Source organism: Drosophila tropicalis, unplaced genomic scaffold (genome assembly GCF_018151085.1).
Source record: "Drosophila tropicalis isolate 14030-0801.00 unplaced genomic scaffold, ASM1815108v1 contig_593, whole genome shotgun sequence".
NCBI classification, from domain to species: Eukaryota; Metazoa; Arthropoda; class Insecta; order Diptera; family Drosophilidae; genus Drosophila; species Drosophila tropicalis.
The window spans coordinates 21,906,375-21,927,832 of NW_027173070.1; the positions used below are offsets into that span (position 1 = coordinate 21,906,375).

General features: G+C 38.4%; 4 protein-coding genes across 4 annotated transcripts in view; 2 read left to right on the forward strand and 2 right to left on the reverse strand.

The window, feature by feature from the left end:
• Nucleotides 1-21,458, forward strand: part of Elk (Eag-like K[+] channel) — a 79,976-nt gene that overhangs the window by 12,811 nt on the left and 45,707 nt on the right.
• LOC137575731 (uncharacterized) lies at nucleotides 6,014-7,711 on the reverse strand. Its single transcript, XM_068288364.1, has one exon. The coding sequence runs from the start codon at nucleotides 7,709-7,711 to the stop codon at nucleotides 6,014-6,016; it is 1,698 nt and encodes a 565-aa protein (XP_068144465.1).
• Nucleotides 15,619-18,149, reverse strand: PPO1 (Prophenoloxidase 1). The gene is made up of 5 exons (XM_068288753.1): nucleotides 17,753-18,149; nucleotides 17,065-17,695; nucleotides 16,351-16,984; nucleotides 16,027-16,279; nucleotides 15,619-15,942 (listed from the first exon to the last, which is right to left on the reverse strand). Exons 1-5 carry the CDS (start codon nucleotides 18,106-18,108, stop codon nucleotides 15,741-15,743), a joined length of 2,076 nt encoding a protein of 691 aa, XP_068144854.1. The 5' UTR covers nucleotides 18,109-18,149; the 3' UTR covers nucleotides 15,619-15,740.
• LOC137575732 (uncharacterized) lies at nucleotides 19,059-19,688 on the forward strand. The gene is made up of 2 exons (XM_068288365.1): nucleotides 19,059-19,121; nucleotides 19,176-19,688. Exons 1-2 carry the CDS (start codon nucleotides 19,059-19,061, stop codon nucleotides 19,686-19,688), a joined length of 576 nt encoding a protein of 191 aa, XP_068144466.1.

Below are 21,458 nucleotides of genomic sequence, written 5' to 3' on the forward strand. Positions count from 1 at the left end.
TTCTTTTTTACTCTTGCCTATCTCAATGACAAGCCATTAAAGGTGATAGGTTAAATATACACATTGTCTCTATATAGCGTGAATATAATTTAAGGAAATGTAGACTTTATTTTCTTGACATTTTCTTGAAAATCAGTCTTTTTACTATATTTCGTTGCTGCAGTTAAATATTAAACTTTCGTCAACGTCTTAGTATTGATCACCATGCGTATACGTTACATATATTGTCAGACCCACGTATGTACATAAGTACATACATATGTACATCATTCATGCATACAAATGTACATATGTACATACATATATAGCTTGGTACTGGATTATAAATGCCATTTCATTTCCCTTCTTCTGCTTGGCTCATTTTTTTTTAATTACACTTGCTGTTGATACGTTATTTTTGACTTAAACCTTATCTACTCTGAAATATTACATATTATTTTGTTGATGCTAGATTTTCTCCACTCAAAAATATTATATTCATATTTCTACACATTTTTATTTAGTTCAAAACGATGAAAGATACGTTGCAATGACTTAAACTCGAAGTAAACTCACTTTAAATAAAAATATTCTTCAGTTTCAGTTATTGTATAACAGCTTTTCTTTAAGATTTATCGCTATATTTTAAAAACAAAAACTAAAATTAGTAACTGAAAATAGTAGTATGTAGCGTGAACATGTGCAGTAAACAAACAATATGATGACCCAGCGGTGCTTGCAGTTGATTGAAATGCATTTTTAATTGAAAACTCTTGTTCTTACTTAAGATATGGTAATCGAAGTTTCATGCACTGTTTTTCTGTTTTACTTTGCCCTTTTGTCTTAAATATTTGATGGTTTTCTTCTCCTTTTCGATGGCGAAACAAAGGATAACTCAACTCAGCACCTTGACAGTTCATTGCCTTTTTAAATATTAACCGAAAAATGTTTCTGCCTCTTTTGTAGGTACAATTAACGTATTGTTTAATTAACAATTGCCATATAAACTCACTCACACACACACACACAAACAGCTCGCTTTCTCCTTCTTCCTCTGACATCATAGTTAATAGCATTTGCATTATTATTTATCTTTGTTGTTGCTGTTGTTTTTTTTTTGGTGTATATAAATACACAGGTATATATGTGGGGGCGGGGGGTTATGTAGTAGTATGTATGCAATATTTATTTACAATTTGAACGACGCTAAAATAACACAGCTGCTACCTGGTGGCATTCAGTAATAGCAACAGCAACAGCAACATCAACAACAGAAGCCGAGGCATCAAGCTAAAGGCAGATAAAAGTAATTCCGATTCGCCAACCCCATATGGTGGGCTATAAACATACATACATTGAAGGGAGATTTATATATATGTATGTAGATTATTGTGTAGTTTTATTAAATTAAGTTTATATTTAGCTTAGGATATTTATATTTTACGTCTTATAGTAGGCAACTTAAACAACTTTAGGCAACTTAAGCAACTGACGACTTGCAACTTGATTCGACCGACGACTTAACTCTCGACCGACCGCTCACGACTTCTTCTACTACTGACGCTCTATTTCTTCTTCTCCCATGATGGCAACCTCCGACCGAAAGCCTGCCCTCTTTAGGGATGCCACACCGTCGGTTCATGCATTATTGCCACCTTACATTCGGTCATCCTGATCCTCGTCGTCTGACCCAGACGACAATAGTTCTTCGTTGGTCTCGACGTACTTCCAGAGTTTCATATTGTCTGAACTTGTTAAAGTTGTTGTGGGACCTTCTACCTGAGCAGCTTTTCTCACTTCGTATCGGCTGTTGCGCTTGATGTTAACTACTTCATATGGTCCAAGAAAAGTGGTTGCTAGTTTTCTACCAGCAACAAACTGAGTACGTTTTATTGCGACCAGGTCGCCCAGCTGGTATTTACGATCGTCTTTGCGTTTTTTGTCATGGTTCTGCTTATAAATTTTTTGTGCTTGTTCTATTTGGCTCTTTGCTTCCACACGCATTTGCATCCTGTCGTTTTCAAAATTTTCAATAAGCTCCTGTTCCAACATAGATAAAATTTTGTCGTTTGATTTGTTCTGCATCTCTACTCCAAACATTAACTGAAACGGGGTTTTTTTCGTTGAGCAGTGTACATGCGAATTTATAGCTCTTTGGACTTGAGCCACGAATTTATACCATTTTGAGGAATCCTCAGCCGACAGCTTGCAAATCATCGAAAGAATAACCCTGTTTACTCGCTCTATCTGACCATTACCCCTGGCCACTCCAGTTGTTGTCAATACGTGCTCGATTCCATTCTGTTCCATGTAGTCAACGAAGGCGTTTGATGTAAATGCACTTCCTCTGTCGCTCACTATGCGGTGGGGTTGTCCAAAAACGTTCGACCACTCCTCAAGTTTTTTTAAAACTTCTTCAGTTCCTGTACTTTTAGTGTTGAATAGCCATACAAACTTTGAGAAAGCATCAACTACAGCGAATATAAACTTGTACTGTTTTGCCGATGAGTCCATAGGTCCAAGGTGGTCAACATGCAGAGTGTGTAATGGTCTGTCCCCTTTTTCAATACAGTGCAGATATCCCTCCTGTTTTCCTAGTTTCTTATTGCTGATGATACAAGAAATGCAATTGTCTATGATTTGTTTTACTTTGTTCTCGACATGGGGAATCCAGAATTGCTGTTGAAGAGCGTGAATTGTTTTCTGCACCGCAAAGTGTCCAACATTATGACTATCTGTGATTATTTCTCGTTCCATTGCTTTGGGTAAAACCAGTAAATCATTTCCTTCAACGACTTTGTACAATATTTCACCTTTAAGTTTGAAGTCATCATAAGGTTGAGATTTAATAATTTCCAGTACTGCTTTTATGTAAGGATCCTTTTGTTGCGCAACTTTCATGCGAGCTGAGATTTCCGACGAGATGGGCAATACATCTATGGGATATCGACTTAAACAATCGACATGTTTCATTTTTTTCTGCAGATCGATGTTCAACCTGAAAATCAAAATCCTGAAGGTGTAATATCCACTGTGCAACTTCGCGTGGCACATCCTTCTTTTTAATTGTTTGCGTGAACGCGGTGCAGTCTGTCACCAACTTAAAGGGCGTACCAAGAAGGTAGTGTCGGAACTTCTGAACGGCAAGATAAGCGGCTTTAACTTCCAGTATATAGCTGTGTCGTTTTGAATCACTCGCCGAAGTCTTTTTACTCCAGAAAAATATCGGGTGTAACTGCTGTTCGAACTTCTGAAGCAATGCTGCGCCGAAGCCATCTTTGGATGCGTCTGTATGAAGTTCTGTAAGCGCACCTCTGCAGTATATTTTCAAAATTGGCTCCTGGGACAGTGAATCCTTTAATTTGTTGAACGCGTTTAGCTCAGCAGTCTCAAATTTGAAAACGACATCCTTCTTTAACAGGTCAGTCAACGGACGTGCAATGTATGCATAACCTTTTATGAACTTCCGGAAAAAACCTGTTAGTCCTAAAAAGGACTGAACTGCTCTTATATTCTTCGGTGTTACAAATTTTTGAATCGTATGTGATTTTTCCTTTCCTGGGAGAATTCTACCGTTTTCGACTGTATGGCCCAAAAAATTAACCTTATTTTGGAGAAAGTAGCATTTTTTCCAGTTGATAATCAATTTGTACTCAGCAGCTTTCTTGAGCACAATATTCAGTTTCCGAAGGCAATCCTCATTTGTCTGAGCATAAATTATAATGTCATCCATATAAAGTTGCATGATATCTTGAGCGATTAAGTCTTGAAATATGGAACTGATGAAACGGATGAAGACCGCTGGTGAATTGCAAAATCCGAATGGTGCTCGATTGAATTCAAAAAGTCCTTCCTTCGTGACAAATGCTGTGAACTTGCGACTTTCTTCGTCTATTGGAACATGGAAAAAACTGTTTTCTAAATCCATTACTGTATACACCTTTGCCGCTTGCAGTTTTTCCAACACATCGTCCATCAAGGGCACTGGAAAGCAATCTTTGAGTACCATATTGTTGAGTTGGCGAAAGTCAACGCAAACTCGATAATTTCCATCCTTCTTTTTGACTACCACCACTCTGCTGGCAAAATTCGAGTTTGATTTGCGCACTATATCCTTGGTTAGCCATTCTTCAACCTGTTTTTTGACTGCATCAGACTCTACGGGCGGGTGACGACTGGCCTGCTGGCGGAACGGAACCATTTGTCCCTCTGGTACAATTTTCAGGAAAACGGAGCATTTGGCAACTTGTGGAGCTGGTTTGTATTCATCCACCATCGTCTGAAAGAGTTGTTTAAACTGTGGAGGTGCATTTACATCAGTTTCTGTTTCAACAATGTTATATATACTTAGCTTATTTGTTTCAGCGCTATTCGGTCGCGCTGACACCGTCGAAAATACGTAGCCCTCTCCATTCCATTCGTAGCAACATTTTGACAAAAAGTCGAATCCTAGTAATCCCTCATAAGCAATGTGACCGTCGGGAACAACTATGAACTTCTGTTGCACCTCATATTCGCCAATCTGCACTGCAGCTATAAACATACCAATCGGTTGTGTTTTCTTGTTTCCCAAGCCATGAAGTTCTGAATAGCATTTCTTCAAGATGACATTTTTGATTTTATTGAACGTTGAGAGACATATAATTGACACATCAGAACCCGTGTCAATCAAGCAAAGGATATGGACATCATTAATCGTAATGCTTTTTATGCGCCTCTTGTCCTTGACTATCTGCATGACGTGCTGTACTTCGGGGCAATTCTTCGAAATGTGCCCGAAAGCATTACACTTGAAGCACTTTGTTTCAACATTGCAATTTTTTCGAACATGCTCAGTCGAGCCACAATTAAAGCAACGATTTATTTTTGTAGTCGACATGTTATTTTGGCCATGACTGTGTCTGACGCCGTGCTGCTTGTATTGCATCTCGCTTCCACACTTACGTTCATATATGTCGTATTTTGCCTTTAGCTCGTACTCTGTTTTGCACCCATACATATTAAACTTGTATTCAGTTTTTATGTCTAGGCCATCCACTATGTATCCAATAACTGAGTCCATATCTACTTTACCAAGCATAGCAATCTTCTTCATATTCAAAACGTAGTCGTGAAAGCTTTCATCTCTTTTCTTCTTTCTCTCTTTTAACTTCTTATGAATTTCTGCGCTCTGCACTGTACGTCGAAATTCTGCTATTATCGCGGTCTTTAACTGGTCGTAAGAACTTACAAAAGTGGATTCCAAAAACAATTGTGCCGTTTTAGTCATCTTACTTCGTGCCTGCACATACTTTTGTTTCTCCGTTAGCTCATACGCGTCTGCATTCTGCTCGAAATTTAGAAACCAATGTTCCACAGGGACGCAATCACCATCGAATTCAGGCACAACTTTGGAAAAATTATCTGCTGTAATTTTTGGTTCGCTTCGTGTATTCTGAGTAATTTCGTCCGCCTGTATTTTAAGTGTTAACAACTGGATGATCCGCTGCAGACTCTGATTGTTCATCTCGTTTATTCCTGAGTCGCACCCTTGACCAGAATTTTCGCTGCATTCTATTTTGTTATATATCTGTTCAGGCTGATTTTGTTTAATGGCGTTACTTTTCTGCCGCTGCGACTGTGCTCGAGTTTGCACACCGGTATGATGTTGTCTCTCTTCCGCTGCCTCAAAGAATGTAGCTCCCTCTTCGTCGCTCATATTGGCACTTTTTGTGTTTGTGCAAACTTATGTATATATAGAAATCTGGATATGTAGTAGTTGTAGTTATAGTAGTAGAAGTAGAAGTCCAGTAGTAGAAGTCCCTCGTAGCTGTAGTAGTAGTCGCGGTAGTAGCAATCCCTCGTAGTTGTAGTAGTAATCCCTTGTAGCTGTAGTAGTAGTAGTAGTAGTAGAAGTCCCTCGTAGTTGTAGCAGGGAAGTCCGATGTTGTTCCGAAGCAATTAGTAGAACGACTGAGAAGTGCAGCTGTTAACAGACCTTTTAACAGTCCGACGATAACAGCTTCTTAGAGATGGGTCACATACGTAACACCCCTTAACACCCAGATGGGTTAAAGAATTCCGGGGGTTGTCTTTTCCGACTCGATCTGCGAGGAGTCACTGGAGCTGGGGACAATGGTGCCGGTTCAGACAATTCAGGACAGTCGGGTATATCATCAGATATCGAGACTGCATCCTCAGCAGGTAGTTCGATTGATTCCGTGTCTTGAGTACTTTCGACAGGCGGAACCCGATGGCGAAGTTGGTCGAAGTGACGTTTAATAATGCGGCGATCATGTAAACGAACGTTGTATGAAATGGGGCCTGTCTGGTCCACAATTTCGCCTTCTATCCAATTTGGACCGGGGGCGTAGTTACGGACCCAAACCGGAGCACCAATAGAAAACTGCTTATCATTTGTTAGGTCGCAGACCTTTCCGTATGTTATTTCCTTGGGTTGAATTTTGTCGAAATATGACTTAAGCTCTCGATTACATAGTAGTTCTGCAGGGGTACGATTTGTCGTGGAGTGAGGGGTAGTATGTTGGCTAAAAAGATACCGCGCCAGTGCGAGATCTATGTTAAGATTTCTATCAAACTTTTTCAGGTAATTCTTGGTACTTTGTACCATGCGCTCGGCTTGCCCATTTGTGGCAGGATGAAATGGAGCCGACCGAATGTGTCGAATCACGTTGTTTTTCATAAAGATCCTGAATTCTTCAGACGTGAATGCAGTGCCATTATCTGACACTATTTCGTCAGGTAATCCGTGCTCTAGAGCACAATCTTGGATATTCGGTCTATCCGTTGGCCAGATGTAACGAAACGTAGCTTCGTCTATCATTGTGATCGCAGACCCCGAATCCACTTCGAATTGGCATTTTCGTTTATTTATAATTATTGTAACGATTTCCTTTGGGCAAATCAACGGTAGTATGCTGTGGACACTGTATTCTTCATTCGGCTTTTGCTTGTGTGGTCCTCGGTAGGAGTCATGGCCACTCGATGTGTTGAATGCTTTACGACCCGGGTCTCTTACAGCCCTGCAGACTCGTTGAAGATGGCCTGCTCGGTGACAGGCATGGCACACAGTGTTCCGATGTGGGCACAGTTTCCGCAAGTGAGCACCCCCGCAACCATCGCATGGCTGGTGGTGCTGATTGGGTCGGCTTGGACGGATCGCGTTAGTCTGCACTTCGTGAATCGACTCAGTGCTCTCAGCTGTATTTCGCATGGCCCAAGCGCTGTGAGCAGCGGCCTCACTAGATGTGGCGCGTTCCATCGCGCGTTGAATCGTTAAATCTGCCTCTGCTAGAAGACTTTTCTGAAGACCCTCATCCTTCATTCCACATACGAAGCGATCGCGCAACATGCGATCCAACGCAGCTCCGAATTTGCAGTCGACAGCGAGAGTCCTAAGTGCAGCCATGTAGTTCGCAACCGATTCATCAATTAGTTGGTCTCGCTTGTGAAATTGGTAGTAGGCCGCAATTTCCGATTGACATGGAGACAAATGTTGGTTGAGTATTTCATATATTTCCGATAAACTCAAATCACTCACCTGAGTAGGGGATGCCAATGACGTTAGAAGCTCGAACAGTGGAGCGCCAGCCAGGGTAAGCAATGCAGCCTTCTTCCGTGCTTCCTCCGTAACGTCATTGGCCAGAAGATACAGCTCAAAACGCTGCTTGTAAGTTGTCCATTTGTTTGGGTGATTTAAATCAAATGGTTCTAACTGACCCACTCCTGACATTATCACTGATTTATTTGTTGTTTTGCGTTCTGTAGCAATATTCACTTTGGTGGGCTTTTCCTCATGTGATTCCAAATCAGACATTAGTAGTTGAATTCGATCGTATGTGTGTGTGTTTGAGCATCAATCCAAATTGCAGTAGTCGTAGCGCGTCTGTCTGCAAATGCGCGCGTTGGAAAAGTATCGTTTCTTTATTCCAATAAACTTGGCGCCAGCACGCATGCGGTTTTTGGCGTCTCTTTGTTCGCTTTCGCTTGGTCGATTGTAACTGTACACGACATATACATATATAAGTTTGACGAATTATCCCATCCTCGTCGCCAATTTTGTGTTTGTGCAAACTTATGTATATATAGAAATCTGGATATGTAGTAGTTGTAGTTATAGTAGTAGAAGTAGAAGTCCAGTAGTAGAAGTCCCTCGTAGCTGTAGTAGTAGTCGCGGTAGTAGCAATCCCTCGTAGTTGTAGTAGTAATCCCTTGTAGCTGTAGTAGTAGTAGTAGTAGTAGAAGTCCCTCGTAGTTGTAGCAGGGAAGTCCGATGTTGTTCCGAAGCAATTAGTAGAACGACTGAGAAGTGCAGCTGTTAACAGACCTTTTAACAGTCCGACGATAACAGCTTCTTAGAGATGGGTCACATACGTAACAGCACTTATGCGTTTTTTGGATGACGCAATCTTTCTTAGAATTTCACAAACTTTGCGGCGTTTTGGTTTTAGACCGGGTTGAGCTCCCAAATGTAGATTATTGTGTAGTTTTATTAAATTAAGTTTATATTTAGCTTAGGATATTTATATTTTACGTCTTATAGTAGGCAACTTAAACAACTTTAGGCAACTTAAGCAACTGACGACTTGCAACTTGATTCGACCGACGACTTAACTCTCGACCGACCGCTCACGACTTCTTCTACTACTGACGCTCTATTTCTTCTTCTCCCATGATGGCAACCTCCGACCGAAAGTCTGCCCTCTTTAGGGATGCCACACCGTCGGTTCATGCATTATTGCCACCTTACATGTATAAAGTAAAAGAGATGAATCGGACTGTATGTCAGTGTGTCTGTCGGTCGAACAAGTGGAAGAGTAGTATATAAACAGCGAGTCATTGATGATATGATAATGTTTGGGTTTATTAGCAATTAATTTGAATATTAGCATTAACGATCCATCGAGAAGCAAGAAAAGAAATGTTGAAGCAAAGCGCGTGGCAAATAAACAACAAATAGGCGACTGTAAATATTCAATATTTATTGCAAATAAACAGTCAAATTCGTACAAAAAACAACACAAGAACAAAATAAAAACAAACTAATAAACAATTTGCCATACCGTTTTGATGTATTGCCACACATTGTTGCAATCGTCTTCATTGACCAACACGCATTAAATTATGGATATTAAATCCATCGATTTCTATATGTATTTCCTAGAAATAAAATCCTGATCCGCAATGTCACAATTGCTGCTAGTCGAACTAAGAGAATCTTATCTCAAGCTGAAATATTTCTACTTCATTATCTTTTTTAAATCAGCCTCCAGTCTGAGCAAATTGCACCTGGGAATCATGTTCGATAGGTGCCTCAACATGGCTTTATAGAGAGCTAAACAAAATGAACGGGATTATTGGCTACAGGTGGCTACAGCTAACCACTTCTGAGATTGAGCTTGTTCCAAAAATTGTAGGATCCCACCAACATATCAAACAAGTCGTCAAGTTAACCAAACTAAAAACTTTAGTTGAATCTTATCTTAAGAGAAATTGGAAGTCTTTCTTAAGAAAAATATGAAATAATGTCGAAGAAACAAAAAAAAAAGGATGGAATTTGGCACAGAACGGGGTTAAAGTTTAAAACTAAGGAAGGGAATAAAAGAATGTTAAAAATGAAATGTGTTAAAATGTTAAAGTGAGAAAAAAAACATGAAATCAAGTGAGAATGTGCATGAGAAAGAGGAATATTGAGTAGGACAAGGGCATGTGAAAGTGAGCAGAAAACAGATTAAAAAGAAGTAAAACAAAGAAGGAATCAAAGTGTCAAAAGAATGGGGTAATAATAACGAAAAAAGGTCTTACATCGCAAGACAGGAAAGGATAGGGAAAGAGTCAAGGAAAAGAGGATGGGTCCAAGAGTAAACAAGTTTCAAAATTCCAAGTTGGGTGGAGAATTACAGGAAATGAAAACCTAATTATAGACTGAAAAAGGTAAGTTTGGGAAATTGTAAACCGACAGCAAAGAGCAGTGACAAAAAAAAAAAATTAAGAAAGTAGATGTCTATAAGTATTGAGAATCCAAAAAGGTTTTTACCAAAAAATTAGAATAGGCTCGAAATCTGCTTGTTGAAACTGCATTTTAAAGTTATATCTTTTACTAAATCATTATTTCTGTATTGAAATGAAGAAAGTTATGAAAGCCAAAATTGACTTTGAAAATTAATGTAATGAGTATTTCTTTTATCAAACTCGACATTTTGTTTTCGTTGCAGTTTCTTTTGTATTTATTGTTTTGGTTTTATGGAATTCATAAGTAAAAATATTCCTTACTGATTGGTCTAGTTTCGTCTAAGCTCTTTACTTCAGGCTGTACTTGAAATTTCAATTTGAAGTAACACAAACAGGCGGTGGAGAAATGCGAAATGATGTCTCTGGGCCAGCCTCTAAGTATGCCGAACAGAAAGACTCGGGTACTTGTGCTGGCAATGTCAGGTCTCAATGCCAGAGACCAAAGCATAATTGCAAACAATTAGCATGCTCCATGGCAGAGAGGAGCCATGGAGCAATGGATGCCACAACTGGTGGAGGAGCTGCAAATACAGCCATGTCATTGTCATTTGCCTTTTGTTCGCAATCATTAAAGCAAACTGTGCATAGCTATCGCATTTCACATTGGATTAGTCATCTAGTACTTGGGGGAATTCAATTTCAATCATAGTCATTTCTTTTCGTGGGACTCCCCCCCATTGGAGGGGTATGGGGAAAACATAAGCATATGTAGGCTTATGTCTTCGCAGAGCAATCTCAGACACATGTTTCATGTATCCAGCCAATTTGGCATAGATTTTCGATTGTTGTTTTCAAGGCCCAAAATGTTCTCCCTCGAATGCAAGTGCAAACGCGTATTCAAAATTCGAAATTCAATTTTTTTATTTTGCTCACACACAACACAAGAAAACAAAACAGCAAGGTGTTTGTTTTTACTTTCAATAATAATTCACAATTGAATGCAAGGCAAGGTCTCTCTCACTGTGTTTCCATATGCAATATACACAAATTGAACAAGACTATATATAGTATATATATGTATATATATAGTTTTAATGCACTATTTACGTATAGACGACGTCTGGCTACTTTGTGTTCACATTTGATTGACTTTTTAATGGGCTTCTTTTGGCAGTTGAGCAAATGCAACAACTTATTTCAGACCAAAAATGAAAATTCAACCATAAATTAAGTGAAATAATTTACATGAAAATTTCAGCTTTAAGCAATTTATTCACTAATGTTAACCACAAAGTCAACTAATCTAAACCATAGAAAATACATATATACAAACGAGGGCTGTCTATATTGATTTTTGCTGTTGAACTCACGATTTAAAGTCAGGACGTTGTAGTCAATTCAACTAGAATTAGATGAGTCTATCAAACAATCATTTAATTTACAGTTTATTCCAGAGAATGTTGCCTTTCTTCATGGTCAATGAATGGAAATTGTTTTCTTTAAAATCGCGAGCAAAGCAGAAAAGTAAAAGGATGTTGTGTGGAAATGAAGGCTTAGATTATGACTAATGATCTAAGAATTGCAAAGGGCAACATTTTTTTTTGCCAATCCTGTAGTTGACAGCTCACGCGGGTTTCGTATCTTATGTAGCCGCTAAAATTCATCAGTTTGGTCTATAAATTAACCATGAAATGATTTCAAAATGAAAACCGATGCAACCGCTTTGTACAACATGTCGTATGAGTATTACTATCTTAATAAGCACTAGAATTTTACACTTTTACTATTACTTAAAACGGTTTAAAGTCAGAAAACATTCAATTTGTATACTTTAAGTTAAGAAATGAAAAAATTATTTACAAATTTGCAAGGGAAGCCTAAGTCTAATATACATAAACACAGCCCCTTCAATCTCTCACCCTATTCAGCCCTCAAGGGCCCTCAAAACATATACGACATACATATGTATGTATGTATGTGTATGTTAATATATACATAAGTGTATATTTGTAAATATATGTGAAGAAGCTGCCTCTTAAAAAGTCCTTAACAAATATTATTTCTACTTTCTACAGAAATAATAAAAATAAAAGCTGTGCCCCAAACATAAGCAACATTAATGCCAAATAAAAATAACAAATACGGCGCAAAAAAAAAAGGAAAGTAAAGGAAAATTGGAAGGCAAAATCTACTTCATTCTACTGCCCATGATTTCCTTTCCACCCCCAATTGAAAATTGCCCCCTGGCTATAAAATAAATTAAAGTATTTTTGCCTAGCTAACTTTTTACTTCGTTTTCTTTTTTCTTCGTTTCTCTTGCCATATTTTGACTTTTGTGGTCTATTGGCCTGAAATTCATAAGTTCTTTTTATACATATAAATTTTTGGGTAAAAATTTTGTACACTAAATGCAAAATGCAAGTTTTTTTTTTCTTTGGGGAGGGAAAACTTAAACATTAACTTCATTCGCTTTGTAATCCCCTACTTATTGTTAGATCTTTATTAAAAACTTTTGGTTGAAACTTTGTTGCAGCACTTTCAGCTTATGGCCTCAGAATTTCGCCCGCTCCAGCTTTTTCTCTGGGTTTTTCCTTCTTATTTTTTTAATTATAAGTTCAATGTGGCCAATGAGTTGGCCATAAAAACCATTAAAAATCAATTTGTTAACCACAAGCTACTGACCGAACCGACAGCTGTTGGCCACTTATTACTTATGGCAAAAGGAAGATGAGACGAGTGAATTGGTGGGGGATTTGTGTGGCACTTATGTGAGTCACTCAAAAGTATTCAGCATAGTTAAGTGTGTGGAGCATTAATTAAAGTAAGGAACTTAGCCAGGGTCTAAAATTAATAAGCGCAACACGTGCAAAACAGTTTTGTTAGCTGTTGCCAAGGCAACTCTACAGCTCAACAGTTCCTCCGTGTACGGGGCACCATGCCTGGTGCCATCTCCACCTCCAGCATCCCGTCAAACCATTCAACTCTCACTCAATCCCACCCATTCGGTTGCCTCGGCGCGAGAGCTTGTGCCTGGGATGTCTGGACATTTACCCAATGCCAAAGTTTGTTGGGCAAAAACGGCTTTGAAGTCTAATAGGATTAGCCTTAGCCACCTACCTCCTCGCGCCCATCCTGCCTCTGACCTACCATCGTCTACCCCTACCCCAATCCCACAAACATACAACCATCCTTCTTTGGCTCAAACAGTGTGGGCGTCTTGTTGTGGCAAATAAACAAGTAAGGCATCTCAAGTCAGAAGGGATGGCGAAAATGGGCAAGGGAAACTTGGAGGGTGGGAATCGCATTCGGCATCAGAAATATTCAATAATATTAAGCAAATATTTGCCAAGTAAATATTTTTAAACTTAAATTTCTTCGTATGTGAGGGAAAACACATACACACACACACACACAAACACTCGCACACACAAAAGGGCTTTGGTTGTGTTGAAGAGAAAAATTCAATTCAATTGAAATAGAAATCAAATTGGCCAAATTTCGCATTGGTACAACCGAATCAATCTGCATCAAACCAATTCTCTAATAGAAGTTTTTTTATCATATAAAAAAAAAAAACACTCGAAATTCTGCGAATCTCGAACCTTTTTACAATATTCCGAGTGAGCAATTTAACTTGCTAACAGAAAATCCACGTTTAGTCAAAGAAATTTAAAAAATTCAGCACAATGTCAAATTAACTGGCTTAATCACTTAACTCTTAATAACTCTTTAATTTTTAAACTTTAATTTTATTTCAATATTTAGTCGACTTAATTAGGAACTATTTTTACAACCGTTTTCCGTGTGACTTAAAATTGTTTCGAAATATAAAATTGATAACTTAAACATCAGTCTTAAAGCCTTGGCAAATGTCTAACAATTTTATGTTATAATTTAATTTAAAATTACTAGCCATATTATTAAAGCTATTCCATCATGCCCATCTCTAGCCCCCATATAAATAGGTTAGCTAATATTTAAGCAGAGAAATAAAATTTATTTTATTAGAAATACATAAAGATAACAAAAAACACTTAACCCAGTTCACATGATATTGATGAAATATTTATGGGCTTGCTTAGTGAAGCATAGAATTTAAAATATCAAATATTTTCTTTTTCTTTCTGCCCAATGAGATTTGTGCATCGGTATAGTGTGAGCTTTTCTTTAAGTTAATAAGTAATCTTTAAGTAATAAATGCAAAATAAATTAAACTAACTAAACAGTTTATTATAAACACTGTCAATAAGGGATACAAATAACTTAGATGTGATTTTACGATTCTATAATCCTGCAAGTTTCCTGTTACTCTTATCCCTGTTTATAATTAAATTAGTTAATATACATATGGAAGAGTTTACATTAAGAAATTATAAATGATTACTAAGAGTTAGACGACTTTGAATTTCCTTTACATGTATATTTAAAGGTAAAATTTCAGACTTAATTACATTGCTACAATTCTCTTCTTTAGGGGACTTCTTTCTTTCAATTGATTCTCCTTTTTTTGACTCAAGTATTTTGATTGTTTTTTGTAGATTGGTTTTCTGTTTGCCAAGCTCTCTATATACCTGTTTCATTTCGTTTTTAGTCGAATTTGCCTATATGTAGCCTTCTCCAGCTCTCTCTGGTTGAGATGATAGATATCATCAGTTTTACTTTACTTAGAGGTGTGCAACGCATAGAAGGAAGCATTTCCGACCATATTAAGTATACATATTTTGGATCAACACGACGAGACGAGTTCATATAGCCAGGTCCGTCCATCTGAATAAACGCAAACTCCTCCTAGGCCGTAGGAGCTACAGAGTTGAAATTTGCATGTAGGCTTGGGGTTGCACTGCAGGGGTTGTATATCTCGGACTTAGCAGGATCGGACCACTATATCATATAGCTCTTATACAAACGGCAATGTCACGAACATTGACTTTTTTGAGTACCTTCTTTATTTTCTAAATTATTGTCGTGAAATATTAGTGAGTTTAATACACCTATAAACGACTGTGCTAAATTTGATCAAGATGGGGTAGTCACCCCTATATAGTCATATCATATAGCTCCCATAGGAACATTCGGTAACTTTCATCAATAACTTCGTTATTTGCTATGCTAATATTGTAGGCCGTTCTGACGCTAACATTAGGCTTTTAAGAATATCGTTTTTTCACTTTGACGGCTTTAGGTAAGGAATGAGTAACAAACAACTTGCAAGGGTATACAAACTTTAATATGGTCGAAGTTAGCTTTATATTGAAAATTTTCAGAATTGTCATACAATTGTTCCATATCTTTATTTAAATACGATGGAGATTTCGCTGTTTCCTCCACATGATTTTCATTGTAAATGTTTCTCTTTGTGTGAATATGTGAATATTCAGATTCAATTTGTAAATTCTCAACTGCTTAATTTATTTAATTGTCTTCATTTGAGTGAAGCAATTTCATTTAAGTTCTATATTTTTGAGTTCCTGAATGACTCTGGTCGAGCTTTCGGATCTTGAGTGTAAGTTTTGAAGCCCTTCCGTAATTTGTTACACATTAAATGTTATCCTTCAATATTTAGTTGAGTTCAAGAAAGAGTTGGTGTTCAAAGAGTTGTTAAGTTCACTTGCTGGAGTCACTATCAGATTTTTTGTTTAAATTATTTTGGAAGTACCTACATAATTTCATATAGTAAAAAACTTCTATTTACGTTTCTTCAGTTATATTTTATAAATTTGAAAATTAAAAATGGTATTAATAGATGTACAGCATTGAGGGTTCATAGAATTCATTGGTCGTCAAGATTTTGATGTAAGATTCTCATTTTTTCAAGCCTTATCGACGACGCGATCGCTGAATACAATCTTCAAATCGGTCTTGGCCATATTCGAGAAGGCACCAGTCAGTTCAGCTAGACTTGGATTCGGCAAACGTCTGTCGAAGGGGAAGCCCATGGTGCGTTTATCCGGATATAGTTTATCCTTGAGGCCACAGAAGGAATAGGCAGTGCTGCAGGCATCATTGGGAGTGCTGTAAATCACATTAGAGAGCAGGAGGAGGAATTCAGATTAAAGTCCATTTCAATTGTTGTAATGGAGTGGGATTGACTCTTACTTAGTTGGTTGCTGGACAGCATCTTGGGAGTAGTCGGAAATCATGACAAACAAATCGAATAGCATGCCCTGAGGTTTACCCTTGGGCAAAAGGAGATGCTGTGGCCAGCCGCAGCCGCAGAAACGGAAACGGGCCAATTCATCGGCTCCCTTTGGTTGATAGGCAGCGCCAATGGGCCGGAAAGAGCGTTCGAATGGAATGGCCACAGAGGAATCGCTAGACTCACGTCGGATGGTATTCTCACCGGGAAGCACTAAAATTGAGGAGATGAATATATGAAATAGACAGCCCAAGAGTGGGAGAGGGACAAAATAATTATATTACATTCGCAAGTAAATTTGTCCATCTCAATGGCCAAGAGACGCTGCTCCTCCAGTCTCAGCGGTTGGTTACGTTCATCCACCTTGGGGCAAATGAAAATACGGCAAGTTCCGGTCCTCTTTGCTCCATTATTGGTGACGTTGAAGGTATAGGTGAATGGAGCATTCTGCAAGTGGGTGAATGAGGCAAAGATGTTGCCATCAGCCGATGGACCGAAATCCAAGCCAGCAGCCAAATCTGCACTTGATTTTTGCCAGTAGGTCAAAAGAGTATTAGCCTGGGCATTGGATGCTCCAAGCTTAGCTTCAATATAATCCACACTGATGCCATCGAATCCCAATTGACTGGCATTGTAGGGACTTAGTAAAGTCTTAAACTTATTGAATATGTTATCGACGAAAGTGTGCCATCTGTAGAAAACTGGATCACGCATAGCAGTGGTAACATCGCCCATTACGCCAAATTCCTCCAAATGGCGGAAATCGGGATCATGAGCAAACGAGATGATCGTATGACCCTGATTATGCAAATTGCCATAGTACTGACTGTTTACCGACAACGTGGATGAGGCCTCAATTAGATTACCCAAAATATCAATGCCAGTGACTTCATCGAGGGGTATGCGTTGACCCGATGACTGAAAACAGAGAGAGAGAGATAGAGAGAAAGGGAGGGAAAGAAATTACATTAATCTGTCTCCTCGATAATTCCACTTACATTCTCCACAAAACCTTGATCAATGGAAGCCAGGACACGATCACGCCAACGTTCAACTTCTGCGATCTCAATGGAAGCATCCGGACGATCTACGTCCCGCAGTAATTGATTCGAGATGCGAGATGGATATGTGCGATTATTCACACTTGAGAGAATCTTCGGGAAATAACCTTCGGGAATTTCGCCACGCAGATTGCTCAGCGGCTGGACACGTTTAAGATTATTGCAGAAACGTTCTGTATTATAGCGAGCCAATATCTGATGATGCATGTAGTAGAACAATTCACCGCGACGATCCTTGTTGACCACTGCCACCGGGCCCGAGGCGGGATATACCAAATGCCAGTGCCAATGATGGCTATTCACGCCAATATCCTCTCGAAAATATGCCAAACGTTGCTCATCCTCACGATCGGAGGCGGTATAATTACGTGGAATATCCACGTGAACACGATTTCCAGTATCAGCAATGACTGAGGCTTCCTGACGGGCATCTTTCAGAGCTGATGGCTCCACGAAATTACCCGGAAACACTTGCGAAATATTGGTAATTGGTACCTCTCGAGTATCCTCACGATGGGCTATTGCCACGGCATAGGCATATTGAAAGAGCACTGGATTTAGACGATCCCTGAAACGAAAAACAATTCGCATCAGTAATTCTAACAATCTCAATGGGTGAACTTACTTGGTGAAGGCAGCCAGCGAAACAAATTGCTTTAGATTGGGGGCATCCAAAAACAATTGAATCAACTTGCCAGCAATTTCCTGATGATTACTATTGAACAGGGAAAATTGATTCTTCAGAGTGAGTTTCTTGGCAAAGTCCAGATTAGGTTTTCTGGCCAATTCTTGAATAGGAATTTTTAATTCCACATTCTGGGAAAAACGATTGGACACATCGTCCGCATCATTACGATACCGATCCGTATAGAAACTATCGGGTAATTCCAAGACCGTTTTGCCCTGGTCACGAGTGGTAAACACTGGCTCCAATGGACGTTGGAAAAGCAACTCCAAAGCCTTCAAATCCGTGTTGGTCATCGTTAAGAGAAAGGTTCTCAATGAAGTTACCCTGCAAAGTGTTAGACTTCAACTGTCTTCATGGTGCATGTCTCAATGCCGTTTTATAGCAAAAACATCCAGACCGCAAGAATTATATTCATATACATACAATAATGTGGAATGAAATTGAAAGTTGTATTGGTCAAGCCACATCCAACAAAGATAACAGAAGAAGTATATTATATTCTTATCAGGTTCGCTGCAACATTTGGTTATGCGATTTCTTCAATGTTTGTGGAAGTATTCCCACACAATTGAGCAATATGTCTTTACTCAAGCATTGCGACTCTCCCAGAGACCACAAACTATAAAAATTGTGATTAATATAATGCCACAAGATAATAAATTCTAACAAGCCAAATGCTAGCTCTCCCCCTCTCTTTCTTCAGTGGTTTCTAATAACAGAGTTCAGCATGGGAAATATATGGGGAACTCTTTTGCTCGAAAATTTAGATTTGTTCGTACATTGTTTTAAATATATAATTCATTTGAATGTCTATTGAAATAAATTTGTAGAAATAACTAATCTATATTTGATTTGGCATCATTATTGACATAATTCGCATTAACTAAAGTCTTTGTGCAAATAATTCACTTGATGTGATTATCAGTCATATGTAGGGCATCAGCAGAAATTTGCATTTGATTATTATGATTTTGCTTGTGTGTATATCATTAAACAATTGTATTGATATTTAATCACTTCATTGGATATGTTGCCTAACTAACTAACTAACTACAGCAACAATAGTAATTGTTGATTTGAGACTCTCCTCCCTTCATTAGTAATGCTTCAATAGTTTGGTAAATTTCCATCGATTATTGTTATTATTTCGATATTAACAATAATGTTATTTGTTATGTTAGATTTGGTTTTCAATTTACTTCTGGTTCAGTTGTGAGTCAATTGCAATTGTAAATTTGAGACTATGCGTTATAAGTTTTGTTTGTGGCTTCTGTTTGCCACAATTGTGGGCCTTGTAGAGTCAAAGGTGCGTATGGGTAATGTTTTGTAGAGAATATAAATTGAATGTTTGTTTTCTTAGAACGACTTTGAAATGCAATTTGAGAACTTTACATGCAGCAGTGACGATGAAAAGGGAATTTTTGTACAAGAATTCAAATGTGGTCTAAGTAAGAACCTCAAGAGACGAACTTTTAGTATGGAATTCATGTTGAAGCAAAATCTAAACGATCATGACTTCTTTATGACAATTGTGCTACCCCGTCCGAACATGAGAATGGATTTCGTTCTACTCAATCTCACCACTGATGGCTGTCAATTGTTGGCTAATAAAAATCAAGTGCCTCTAATGCATATGGGACGCAGTCTGGTGGAGCGATATAGCAATCTACCCAAACAATGCCCCTTCGAGACGGGCATAACTTACTATATACGTGGATTTCGTATGGATTTGAGCCTAATACCAGCTGTTGAAATGGAGACACCGGTTAAGGTTGTGTTGGGCTATCAGCGTAAGCATTTGACCTTGGTCCGGGGTCATTTAGTGGCACGTGTGCAGCGCACTGTCACAGGAGGCAAGAAATCTAAAGTCTAACCTCAATTGAAATCTATGTGACAGATGGATAGAAGAAGCAAATTAAAATATGTCAGAGCAAAAGCAGATAATAACAGAGAAATAGAGAGAAGAAATGAAGAGATAGAAAAAGAGAATAAGTGGAGAGAGAGAGAGAGAGAGAGTTAATATTGCAGAAAATCATCTAGAAGCACCTGGCTGGCTGGCTGGCTGGCTGGCTGGCTGATTGTCTGACTGACTGGTCTGACACCTACAACAAAGGCAACCAGCAGATGCTCTGCCTGGCTGTGGATGTGGCAATTTGTTCCATGCCATTCAACAAATGTTGTTCAATTACCTGAGCCAAGCTCACACAAACAGACACACATACACACACACACACACACACACTTACACACAATTACAGAGTGAGAAAGCATTGTTGCAGCCATATGGCGACACAATTTCGAAAACCAGCTGCCACAATTTTGGCATTTGACAGATGACAACTTCTGGAAAATGGTAACGGTAACTAATAACGTTTCCCTTTTTCATCATCAACTTGGCTCACACACACTCTCACTTTCGCACACACACACACACACACACATAATGAAAGACAGTGGGCAAATGACTGAAAGAAAAAGAGAGAGTTTGGGAGAACAAAAATTGCCATTTTACGCCAGTTTCACTTCCTGGCACATGTTGCAGCTGTCAGGGCTAAAAACCAGCTGAAAGAGGAAGAAGCCTCCTGCCAGTTGTGCAACAAAAGTCTTTTAATTAGACATCAGAGATTTGCATACAATTAACTTTGTCTAAACTTGACTGACTAGTTGTCAGCCATAGGAAAACTCTGTGCTTAATAGTAGCAGTAGGCAGGATCCATCCAAACCGCCACTACACAAAACACACACACACACTGCACACCCAATTAAGGCCAGACGTTAATTAAGGCAGTTTTGCGGCCAGTCCTGTAAGTGAAAATGGTTTATAGGCTAACGCCTTCACATGAATTATGAATGTAAATATTTCATTAAGTGTCAGAGAATGGTTTTAATTGAAAATTTTCAATACAACTTAAGTCCACCTTAATGCGGTAGAAAACAAACTATTCCAAACAGTTCCTTCTCTGAGCTTGGAGGAACTAAAGGGGGTATTCTTGGTTGGCACCAAAAATTAACCCGGCGTTTGATTCAGCATTGATGTGATTCTGGCTCCCATCTCATCAGAATGAGGTCGATACCAGAAACGTGACCATTTTGCGACGACTGCATTAGGTTCGAGAAAAACGTTTTTCAAGTTTCCTCAAATGAGGAGAAAGTATTTCAAATTTCAAAAAACTTGTTTGGTACGACATTCTCAATACTTTGAGCTAAAAAAGAAAGAAAACAAGAATACCCAATTAAACACAAAAGTTCCTAAAACGAAAGTGGACAGAATAGACTCATTAGAAACCTCATTTGAGATTGAACATGAAGGATTGTAATTCTTAATAAGCAAGAGTCGTTTAATCTACACAGGGTAAAATTAAATCTTCTCACAAAAAGACAGTAAAATTCTTTGGATTTTTTACAATATTTTAAAAGTGAAATTGCAAGAATTGATTTTAAACAAAAGTATTCTAAAATTGATGAGTTTAATGATATTTTTTAGCAATGCTCAAACTAAACTTATCACAAATACCAGTTACTTTCATATGCATATTTGGCAAACCTTAAGCAATCAAATTCCGCTAAAGACTCATTTTTCCAAACTCATCTCCTTATTTTTCTCATTGACAGTTGTTACTTTGGAGTTTGGGTGCTTCTGGTC

Bases quoted from the DNA above. Each gene is read 5' to 3' on its own strand.
- PPO1 (XM_068288753.1), bottom strand. From the start codon at position 18,108: ATGACCAACACGGATTTGAAGGCTTTGGAGTTGCTTTTCCAACGTCCA. The intron at 17,696-17,752 runs GTAAGTTCACCC...TTTTCGTTTCAG, and splicing joins TCGCTGGCTGCCTTCACCAA to GGATCGTCTAAATCCAGTGC. The intron at 16,280-16,350 runs GTAATATAATTA...CCTCAATTTTAG, and splicing joins GGACAAATTTACTTGCGAAT to TGCTTCCCGGTGAGAATACC.
- LOC137575731 (XM_068288364.1), bottom strand. From the start codon at position 7,711: ATGTCAGGAGTGGGTCAGTTAGAACCATTTGATTTAAATCACCCAAAC.
- LOC137575732 (XM_068288365.1), top strand. From the start codon at position 19,059: ATGCGTTATAAGTTTTGTTTGTGGCTTCTGTTTGCCACAATTGTGGGC. The intron at 19,122-19,175 runs GTGCGTATGGGT...TTGTTTTCTTAG, and splicing joins TGGGCCTTGTAGAGTCAAAG to AACGACTTTGAAATGCAATT.